Source organism: Tuber melanosporum (assembly GCF_000151645.1).
Source record: "Tuber melanosporum whole genome shotgun sequence assembly, scaffold_10, strain Mel28".
Classification (NCBI taxonomy): domain Eukaryota; kingdom Fungi; phylum Ascomycota; class Pezizomycetes; order Pezizales; family Tuberaceae; genus Tuber; species Tuber melanosporum.
Window position 1 is genome coordinate 133277 of NW_003299150.1, and position 11705 is coordinate 144981.

At 45.1% G+C, this 11705-nt stretch overlaps 1 protein-coding gene across 1 annotated transcript; it reads left to right on the forward strand.

Moving 5' to 3' along the window:
• Positions 1 to 8339: 8339 nt before the first annotated feature.
• On the forward strand, positions 8340 to 10391 carry GSTUM_00004113001 (uncharacterized protein; the record flags this gene model as incomplete). The annotated part of the gene is made up of 7 exons (XM_002842456.1): positions 8340 to 8453; positions 8529 to 8607; positions 8668 to 8771; positions 8854 to 9017; positions 9247 to 9313; positions 9371 to 9472; positions 9540 to 10391. The coding sequence occupies 7 exons, from the start codon at positions 8340 to 8342 to the stop codon at positions 10389 to 10391; spliced, it is 1482 nt and encodes a 493-aa protein (XP_002842502.1).
• Positions 10392 to 11705: the final 1314 nt, after the last annotated feature.

Sequence of the window (11705 nt, forward strand, 5' to 3'; positions counted from 1 at the left end):
TGAGTTGGGTTTGCGTGGGAGTTTTTGGCGGCGGGGGGGATGTGAGTAAAAGGTGACTTTGTGTTGTTATGGTAGTATGATAGTGCATACGAGGTTACAGAAAGGGGAGAGTTCTTGCCGAAGTGAGGCTGAGATTTAAGCAGGAAATTTACACCATGCTCATCTCTACCCACACTGCCTATGATACACACCAAATATCCAACTAATTTGCACCCATTGATCCAATCAAAAGCTCCCACCCACCAACGAAAACCATAAACCATCAACGAGTCGGCACGGCACGATCAGTCAACAAGGAACTCCTCTGTTTCTCACCTTCTGACCCAAGACTCTCCAGCGATTTTCGGGGCGGAGTGATGCCAGGAGTGAAAGCAGACCCTAATCCACCTGTATCCACAAAACAAAACAAGATACTATGTCCCAGTCACATCGGAGTGCATCAGCGAGAATATTATACAACAGGATATCAGAGATGTGTGCTCACTCGTGGCGGCATCAAAATTGTAGTATCCGTTGTTTCCCCCCCTCCAAATATGCCAACTGGATATCACTTTTCGTTTCACACTCCCGCGATAGAAATTATCCCTTGGATGTGCAGTGGGGTTGTCAGGGGTACTCGTGCCAAGGTTGTAGCTAGCAGCCATAACTCCTAGTTGCTCGCTTTCTCACAACTTTGGGCACTCCAGAGCGCCTAACTGTTCAATATGGCTTTATGGCTCAACATGACTTTGTGGCTTCTGATAGCAATTTTGTGGCTCAATCAAACCTTGTGGCTTAATCACAGTATTGCCACTCAATATATTATCATAAGAAGTTTGACTATGGAAAATTTGTAATACCTGCTAGCTGTATAAGAAGCTTGAAATACTAGGTACTGTACAAAGCAAGCAGCTATTGAAAAACTCAAAGAAGTAGTCTGATATATAATTCTGGAGTAAGACAATTAGTAAAATATGAATAAATGAAGAGGTAGCGTAGGCAGTGAAGCAGTTGTACAGTACTTAAAATGTCAAGCCAATGATAGACAGAGAGGGAAAATGATGTAGGAAATTTATCAAAAAGATCAAGGAAATAAAGTCAGAGGCAGAATAATAGTAGACAATCCATATCTTTTAGAAGAAAATATCTAGGCTGATAGTAATAGTATTATGCAGAAAACAAAGTTATAAAAAGAGATGTATAGTAGAATCCACATTTGGTAAACTACTAATCTTGTAATAAATAAAAGGACAATTTGGAGCTGTAAAGGATTGAGAGAAATGATAGTATCATATGATTAATCCATAAGGGTGGATTGAGCCACAAAATTTCTATCAGAAACCACAATGTCATGTTGAGCCACAAAATTACAATAATAAACTACAAAGTCATATTGAACTATGAAATCATGTTGAACTGTCAGGCACTCTGGAGGAGTTGCCCAAAGTTGCTAGAAAGCGAGTACAGTGCAGGGTTTGGAGAAAGTTGGTTGGATGGCTTCGGTATGTGTCGGAGTGGTGTCTTTGTCAGGTGTCGTACTTTCCCGAAGTTTGTCGGACAGGGGATCACGCCAGTGAGGTGTCATAGGGTGTCGGAAGTAGTGGTATCACAGGTTTGGGGGGTGTCGGGTGGTGGGTCGGTGTGCGATACTATTTGGTGAAGTGGGATCTCGTGCACAATATACCCGAACCTTTAGATTGCAATAGCCTGTAGGACAAGGTGCTGGTTTAGTCGCAAGGGAGGAGTGGAAGTTTTGTCAAGAATCGCCATATTTTACTACTAATATCGAGACCCTACGGAAATACTTTTTTCTTCATTCAAGACAGCAATAGGAATTGGGTATGCAGAACGATGGTGATACCGGAAAATTATGGGTATCTCCGAGAGATTCTGCGCTTCCGATACGACCTCTTAGTATACTAATTTTGAAAAATTCGTGACAGAGCACATTCTACAGACTTCACGATCATATATTATCACTCGGTGGCCACACTCGGGGCAAAACCAGTTTTTATTCATCTACGATACTCGTGAGGCCGACTCTAGGGTTGGGTAAAATGCCGCTGGACCGTGCCGCCATAGTTCGGAATGAGTTATACTCCTATGTGCTACACTTATTGATATATGGTCCTGTCCATACGCTGTCTTCTTAGCCCAGCCCGCTACCACTTTTTGTTGTTCCGATTTCAGTTGTGATTCCTTCAAACGCGAAGAGGTTTTGCTGCTATTAATTAGTTAATGTATGTAATTTATCTCCTCTTGAGAGTGTAATTTCCCCAGGGATATGATTGGTGAACAGTAAGATAAATTTGTGGCCCTTGCCTCAGACGGGGAATACACAAATCTACCTGGGAGCGGGATAGGTATCCGTTCCCGCTGTGATTTTACTTGGGATACCTATGATATGAGGCGGTAGAATCCAACTCTGGACCGTACACGGGGATGAGGTCCATGATCGCCAGGGTAGTGGAAAGAGAATGATGCAAAAATCTCTTTCTTCTTCGCTCTTTCCTCCTTACCTCCGTCAGTTTGGGGTCACTCCACCACAGGCCTTAGCACACTGTAGTGCTCACTATTGTGCCTTTTCTCATGGAGCTGTTTTACATGTAAAATTCCCTTTCTCCCTGGCTTGTGTTCTGCTTGCCTTCCGGGGCGCTGTGTTTTGGCGGGTGGAAGGGGTCATCTTCTGCCAAGCAAGGGAGTACAACGGTATCTTCTACACGTAGGGTATCATTGATCCCTTGATAGTGTTTTCTACTTCCTATTTCTTGTCCGGGACTGTAGTGGAGTGCAGGCGAGGGGACTACTATCTTACGAGATGATTCGACGATCGGATTGGACCTCTTAACTATGCTTGTACTGTATTTGTACCGACAAGTTGAAGCTGGACACCCTCACAAAGTACTATAACGATTGGCGATTCTATAAATGTCTAATGTAAAAAAGGTGCCGAGGGGAGTGATGTATGTGGATATAGCAAAGAAAACGCTAGTTTTTGCATTAATTCATAGCGACTGGCCGGCCTACATACCTGTTGACATCCATCTACACATCTCGATATATCTCCAATTTCACACTCAAGATCTATTCCATGTGGGGGTCGTCGGTGCTACTCGGGGTGCTCAAATACGCAGGACATTGCTTCTCTTGTTTAGGTGAAGGTTTCGCTTGTTTGGATAAAGGGTTCGGAGATGCGCTCTGGATTAACGCATTCATGAGAGGAAATGATGTATCTGCCGCAAGTGTTCCTTTCTGAACGAGCGGAGCGGAGCAGATGCTATGAACGGTTAGAGTCTTCACGAGGATTGTCTTGCCCCTGTTAGCTTGATTGATATTATTCTATTATACTGGTTCCGCTTGAGAGTACGCAGAGGAAAGGGAGACATAGGTGGAAGAGAGAGGTTATGTAAAGTGACAGGTAAAAACCTGAAGAATTGGAGGATCCCTTCGCCATGATTCATATATACCCCTGTCTTTACCGTTTAGTTAGTTAATCAAGTCAAGCGATATCAGGGAGAGAGAATTGGATGATAGCGAGTAATCTACCCCACTTTTCACAAAAATTGTGCGCTGGTGATTGGAGTCTCGATTCGGTTGCGTTAGTAATCATTGTTTCGTTTCATTTTGTTGCCGTTTCATTCCGTCTCTGTTTCACAAGCTGGCGCTGTTTAAAATTGCCATAAACAACGGGATTCATGCATCGGATAATGAGGAACTAGGGTATCATAGCACCGAGGAGAATTCCTCTATTCAAGAGGGTAGCCGTTCTAGTACTCCAGTGGCATGCAAATACCTCATAAATCTGTAGGTAGCCGTTGCCCATGCTCGAAATCTCGACCCGAGTATGTACCAGAATTGAAGATAATAGTAATATGTACCACCGGGAGAAAAACAGACTGATAAGAGAGGAGAAAATTGCATAATTTGATAGATAGAGTGAGATTCAAATTCTGGGTTGTTCACAAAGGAAGAAGATTGAAGTTCTGGTTCACATATCATTTCTAATTACATGATCAGGTTCTCCTTAATAGGATCTGTTTCCTCCAATATCAAGTCCATGTGAGTGAAAATCCTCACCGCCCGGAAAGGGGGAGAAATATTTTCTCCCACTAGAAGTAAAAGTTTTACTAGCAATAGGTAGCGAGTTTCAAATGAATGAATGAAACAATAGCTTGGAGATATTCTGATCTCCTAACTTCACAATCATGAAACAAGCAAAGAGACTACCAAGAGTTTGGAAGATAACTGAGATGACGGGGACCAAGAATCCAACAGTATTTTCAACCAAGTCTCTGATATCCGTTAATTTCACTTCTCTCTTGCTTTTTTTTCTTTCTTTCGAAATCTGCCTTCAGTTCAGCCTAGTGTGCTAGGGATGTTGGTTGTGATTCGCAGGTGGTTGGCGATAGGGCCGAAGCAAGAGACCAGATTAGATTAGATGCACTCGCAGAGGCCCAGATCACACTAGCCTTTTTAGAACCCGTTCGGCATGAACAAGCATGATATTTATGAACTACGGCACTCAACTACTCGGGTAGCCTAAAAAAATAATTTTTTCCTCCCCTACTCGTATACCCCTCCTACATTCCACAAGAAAAGAGTACTGTTATATGATAAAAGAATTCTGTGTGATAGTACACATTTTCTATTTTATTTTTATTTTTTTAAAAAGATACTTGCTGGAAGGAGGTGTTTGGTTGCACCATTATGATTTGAAATCGCGGTTGGAGATTGTGTCTTGGCAACTGTTCCTTAAATTATCCCTACTATTAATCTTGTGCCTGCTTGGATCTGCAGGTAAGAATCTAAGTTAAAGTTGCCAAGACGGAATCTCAAACCGGCACTTCAAATCACAATCACTTAGGCAAACACCCCATATAACATAGTACTGTGCTCATACTGTACTCGAGTACGAAGGGGGTCGGGGAAGGTACAAGTGCTCAAGTATTCGTGACATTCTGAAGACCCCGCAAAACTAATATGAAAATGCCACAAAAAATATGCCGCAATATCAGAAATACTACCGGTGTGGTACAGTACTTGTATTCTGGTACGCCGAACAGGGCCTTTTTTAGGATACAAACTGGAACTATCACCAACCACGCATAGGAAAATATAGCTCACCCTTTACTCATCCTCAGCCACTCCCACATATGTATTCATCGCGGGGCACATGAAAATTCCATCATTCCATCTCATCAAATAGGCGATTCGTCGATCAGAGAGGTCAACAGATAGAACCACTGGGAACTAGGAAGTCCAACGGGGGGGGGGGGGGGGTTCCCAACTTTCCACAAAATTGTGCACCAATGATTGGAGTCTCGGGTTTGTTGCGTTGCTGATTGTAGCTTTATTTCGACAGAGTTTCATTCCATCATGGTTTCACGTGTCGCCGCTGTCTAAAATTCCCGTAAGCAAGGGGATTTCTACATCAAACAATGAGGATCTGGAGTAGCACTGAGGGCTCCTCTCTTCACGCGGGAGGCAGTTCTAGTGCTCACGCCATAAATCTGTAGGCAGCCGTTGCCCATGACCTAAATCTCTATCCAACTATGTTCAGTACTAGCACCGCACTCGAGGATAATAATATATGGCAGCGCATAACCAATCTTGCCAATTCACTCACTCACAGATCATTATTCTACGGGCATGTCCGGCTTCAATCCGCGCTCATATGCACAACACGGGCGAGTACTCAGCAATCACACAGAGTCCCGAACGGAGTCGTTACCACATTACTGCTTCCTCCGGATTGTGGGTTGCTCTTGAAGTTGTCACCATTCGAGGCAGTGGGGGCAAGGTCCTAAAAATTAATTCCTGAGAAGAAGGTAGACCCAAAAATTTAAACATTGAGATTCCTACCCAGCTCTTTTATCCCATTCGTTTGCGTATAGTTTTTGGAATCCTTATGGGGGAGGCTGCGAACAAGAGAGATCACTCATATCATATCATCTTTCCATCTGCACCACTCCCCATCTCACACTTCTATTCCTTGCCATCGCCCACGGGCCCGCCACCCGAGCCAAAGATTGCCGTGCCGAGGTATGGTATCACTATTATGGACGGACTACTAAGGGCCTGTTTAGCAATACCGCAACTGTTCCTTTCTATGACCATTTCTCACATAAAAACTCTCGTTCTGATGGATTATAGACACCCGCCACCGTGGAGTACAGTACAGTGCTCCGAATTCACTCTTCCAACTTCATCCCCACACTCTCGACCTCGGTTGGGAACCCGGACCCGGACCTATGGTAACTTGGCGACCCAAACTTTTCTTTCGAGCATGGTACGGAAAACAAAGCCTTATTCCCAGCCATCGCGTAACCGCACCCGAAGCCCTTACTGCGGACTCCCAATCCGGGATTTCGGAGTTACGATAGCACTTCCCCGTTGGGCGAATTATGAATTATTATCTGGCGAGGAAAAGCCAGGGTTGCGACGGTGCGGTATTACAATACTACCTTGCTGTTCGATCGCTCGCTTTCGTCGGGCGTATGATGTAGTGATGGGATGAAAAGGGATGGATAGTTTTCTCCAAAACCCAACGAAAGAGTGGTTGGATTGTTCCGTTTTGGTAATGCCGATGATCGAGGGCTGTTATACTCGTACTCTACTCGTACAATGTTTAATGATGCTCATGGGATGGCGCGGGGTTTTGGTGGGGTAGTTTTGTGGGGGGGGATTTTTGGTTAAATGATGCTTGTAGAACTGTTGCCGGGAGGTTTTCAAATTTACGATACGCTTGGCTTGAGCATCCTGGTATAAGTGACTTGGTAGGCTGCCTTTGTTGGTGCGGGGAGAGGCGGAGTTCTGCCCGGTTCGGGAGTGGGCTAAAATATGAATACCAAGACTTTGTACGTGAGTAGTCAGGTGCTGAGGTGAAGACAGGGAGGATTACTAGTACGAAGCACTTCGTACTCTGGGGTTAGACTAAAGGTAATCCAGGCGAACTGATTCTCATTGGCTTCTAGGTCATTCAGCCAATGAAAGAGTTTCTAGGTCGGAATTTTTTGCATTCGCCCGACTTTTTTTCCCCATCCGAACAAAGCGTTATTGGGCAAAGATGCGCCCTTTCTATGGTTACACTCACCAAATTTTGATCAGTTAAACCCCTGTTCGCCTCACTTATGTTGACCCCCCTAAATACAAGTATAATATCGTACTTCTACGAGAACTCTAGAGTTCCCGGATCACTATAATAGTAGTTGGTGTTGTCTCTCCGGATAAGCTTGAGAGGGAACTTATCTTACCAGTATTGGAATATCGGAGATTTTACCCGTATAGCTGGTGGGCAATTCTCTTCGTCATGATGGCAGAGTGGATAGTGTTCAACAGTACCGGTAGCGATTTTGCAAAGGAACACGTTGTTATACTCGAGTAGAGTGCTGAGATGTACTGTACAGTACGCCCGCGGCGGAGTTGAAGTTGGACACATTCTATGGGAATTGTCACCTTGGGTGTCCAACCTCGACTCGGCCGCGGGAGTATCATACTAGTACTAGTACTGTACCGTACTTTCCCACCCTAGGGTTCCAGACATCCAGCCTCAGTTTCCCTCCTTATCATACCCGAGTACCGTAGAACACTTCCATCGGAAATAAGCGATCGCCATGCCAGCCACAACCGTCCAACTGTCTCTCGCCAAACGCGGTATCATACTCGAGCACAGTACTCGTATAATAATTACGAGTACTGCATGAGATAGCCGAAGCGCCCGTCTTGGCAACCATTTGTTCAACTCGAGTAAAAGTATAAGATTTCCACTGATACAGTAAGTAACAAGTAAGGCTATCTATCCCCTGCCGCCCTGTTTTGTATGATACATACAGCACAGTGCAGTGGTGACATCAGTCTTGCGACCTGCTCGTCCTGTACGAGGAGAGGAGACTCCCCGCACAACCACAAACTCCCAAAGCTAGCTTACCTTCCGGATATAAAATTCCCGACGCAGACAACCGGATGATCCCTTCAACTCCTCCTGCGTGTTACACACCGGCATGCGTGAGCGTGAGGCGTGCGTGCGAGGCATAATTGAATGAAAAAGTGGGGGAAAGGAAGAAATGGGTTGTGAAAATTAAATATATGAAAGTAGTAAGAAGACAAGATAGCAAAGGTAAAGCTACAAGTATATAGTACAAATATGGTGCTTTGAGCTGTGGTGCTGTACCGGCAGAAAGAAAGTACACACACTGGGGTAGGGCATGGTATGCTGCGCAAGTGCTGTGGGAACAGTACGCATCCTCAAACCCGGCAATCCCCCCGGATATAAAATAAAACGCCCATCCCCCCCCCCGCCTTTTCCAAAACCCTCACTTCCTCCCTCTCTCCTGCCTCAGGCCACAACGCAGATCTCCACCATGGCAGAATACAGTGCCAAAACCGCGTCACTAGAGGCTAAAGACAGGAACGGAGACTACTTCGAAGAAGCAGATCCAGACTCAGGATTAAGCGATGCTGAGAGGAAAGCTATTGTTCGTTTTTCCCGATCCTATATGAATATGACTTTGCGAGGATGCTGACGCGTGATGAGTGGTGACGGTGAATAGGATAAAAAACTCGTTCGGAAGTTGGACATGAGGCTTATTCCCTGGTTATGTCTTCTGTACCTGGCATCATTTTTGGACCGTGGGATGCCCATCTATCTAATCGTAGTGATTTAGGTTGACTAAAGAGGAGGCTTTTAAGGAACCAATATTGGCAACGCCAAAATCGAAGGACTTGTCGACGATCTTGGAATGACGAGCGGGCAGTATAATGCCTGTCTTACCATTTTTTTTGTGTCGTACGCTGTATGTACTGTACCCATGGGCTATGTATGCTACCGAGTGAGGCTTAGCATAAGGCTGACTTAGGGGGATCGGGGGGGAAAAGCTCTTCGAACCAATCTCGAATATCTTGTTGAAGCGAATGAGGCCGAGAATCTATATCCCATTGATTATGGTGCTCTGGGGGATTTGTATGACTTTCATGGGGTTTTGTCGTAATTTTTCGGAGATGATGGCTGCTAGATGGTTTATTCCCCGATACGAGAACTCGTACCCCTTCCTTCTTTTTTTCCCCCAAGGCAGAGCTGGAGTTGACAGTTTTTGGTGTCATATTATGATAGGTTTTTGGGATTGACTGAGGCTGTAAGTTTTTGTTACCTGTCTGATTTCATGTCACTGGGTATCACTCATCTTACGGCTTTTTGGCTGGATTAGGGACTTTTCCCGTGAGTTTCCTTCAACTTCAATTGGTTCACAGTTGCTAAGCATTGTGTGGTAGAGGAGTTAACTACTACCTATCCTGCTGGTATAAACGCCGAGAATTTGGTATCCGTGCCGCAATCTTCGTATGTGTTTGCACAAATTCCTTTTTATGTATATTACCCCGCCGCTAATAGTCCCAGTTCTCTGCTGCTGCCGTCTCCGGATCCTTCGGCGGTCTCCTCGCAGCCGCTATATCTAAAATGGACGGAGTAGGCGGTAAGCGCGGTTGGGCCTGGATCTTCGTAACCTCTCCCTCCCCCCTTCCCCCTTCCCTCATCCTCCTCCCTTGCTGACCCCCCCCCCCAACAGATCCTCGAAGGCCTCGCAACAGCCCTCATAGGGATAATTTCCTTCTGGGTAGTAGTGGATTTCCCGGACGACGCCAAATTTCTCTCTCCCGAAGACCGCGCGAGGGTCCTCCGCCGTCTCCGTGACGATCAACAATCCTCAGCAGAACACGAAGATTTCAAAACGCTCTACCTCTGGCAATCCCTCAAAGATTGGAAAACCTACACGGGGATGCTGATATACATGGGCGTCGATGGAGCCCTCTACGCATTCAGTCTTTTCTTGCCTTCCATTATCAAAGAGATGGGGTACTCGGCCACGCGTGCGCAGCTGCTCAGCGTGCCGCCGTATGCTGCCGCTTGCATTTTGACTATTCTGGTTGGTTGGCGGGCTGATAGGAATAACCGTCGTGGGGTGTTTAATATCGCTACTTCACTGCTGGGTGTTGCGGGGTTCAGCATTCTCCTGGGGTCGAATTCCGCCGCGCTGAGTTACGTCGCTGTTTTCTTGGGTGCCCTCGGGATTTACCCCTGTATTCCGAATACAATTACCTGGGTGTCGAATAACGTCGAAGGGGTGTATAAACGTGGGGTTACGCTGGGTTTCGTGATTGGCTGGGGAAATTTGAATGGGGTTATGAGTAGTAATGTTTATAGACAGGTTGACGCACCGCGTTACAGGCTCGGTCATGGGATAGTGTTGGGCTATCTTGCGATTGGGTTGCTAGGTGGGAGCGTGCTGAACTGGGTGCTTCTGAGGAGGGAGAATGAGAGGCGGAGGAACGGGGAGAGGGATGCTTGGGTACAAGGCCTTAATAGGAAGGAGGTAGAGTATCTAGGGGATCAGAGACCAGACTTTTTGTATACACTGTAGACCTAAGGGGGTAGGATATTGAGGTGAGATATGGGTTATGTTTCATTATTGGTCTTTGGGAGTAGAGACGGTGTGCTGGAGCAACCCTGCCATGTTTCACGAGTGAGAGTGACGTCAATTAAACAATACGCTAGTGCTTTGTTCCTCACACAAGAATCTCATTCAAGTCTCTCCATCATAATATCACCATGGTGAACTAATTTCTAAATATAAGCGGCAACTCCCCCGGTAAGTTATTCTCCCCTATTCGGCAAATGATAGGAGCGGTGTTTCTATAGCCAATGGAATTCAAGCTAGGAACTTGTAAATGTTCCACAGATCTCCAACGACATATTACAGCACTAGTAGGATTTACCGCCGGTATCGGAACCCTGGGCGGGGGGTTAGAAGTCTAGGGGATACAAACCCAAATAGCGGGGAGTCCGAAAAAGGGGGTAGAGGAGCAAGTATCATACCAACGAAGCGATATCATACAGTGCATATCATGCATCTAGCAGGGTGCTGAGAGACAAAACCCTAACCCACCGGAAAATATTATTATAATTATTACAAGACTTAGTATTGTGGAGGTGGAAACGAGGCTCTGCATTTTTACGAAAATCTTGACAAGGTTTAATTATGTTTTTAGTTAGGTTTTTTTTTGATATGGTGGGAAGGGCTTGTTGAGCTGGACTTGGCTGGAAAGTTTGTGCTAAGAGAAGAGAAAAGAAAATTCATTCCTGTAACTAAGCAAGTGAATCAACAATAACGAGAACCACGAATACAAACTTGCGAACCACGAACCGAGTGAAATTGACTTGTGTACAACGAAGTGAAAGATAGCTGAAGGACTGTGCTACTTTCTTCCCTGTGATACAAACTGCTTGATTTTCATTCCTTTCCTTTTTTCTTCCCATTGTTTTCAATACAAACTTTACTGATCATCTACATCAGATTCTGTTTCTAGGAACAAAAAATACTCTTTCAGTATTATATTACATGCTTATGCTTTTTTCCGCTAGCTATTTTGTTTATTTTTTTCCCCCCCCCCCCCCCTCCCTTCTCCTTCCTAAGGTATCCTTTCTCGTGAACCCTTGTTATCCTCACCAGGAAATAACAGGTTTTGCGGGAGCATGTTAGCAAGACTTAGGGAAGAATGTAGCGCACAAGCATTGGAATACCTATGACTGGCCGAAGTAGACTAATTGCTAGAAGTTACAGTGCGGTTAAAAGCATCAGATATGCAGGTTCTTATATCACTCGATAAAATGAAAATTCAAAGAAAGGTTAAAAATAATAATTGAGCTGGCATGATTAACCAGTAAAAATAGAAAT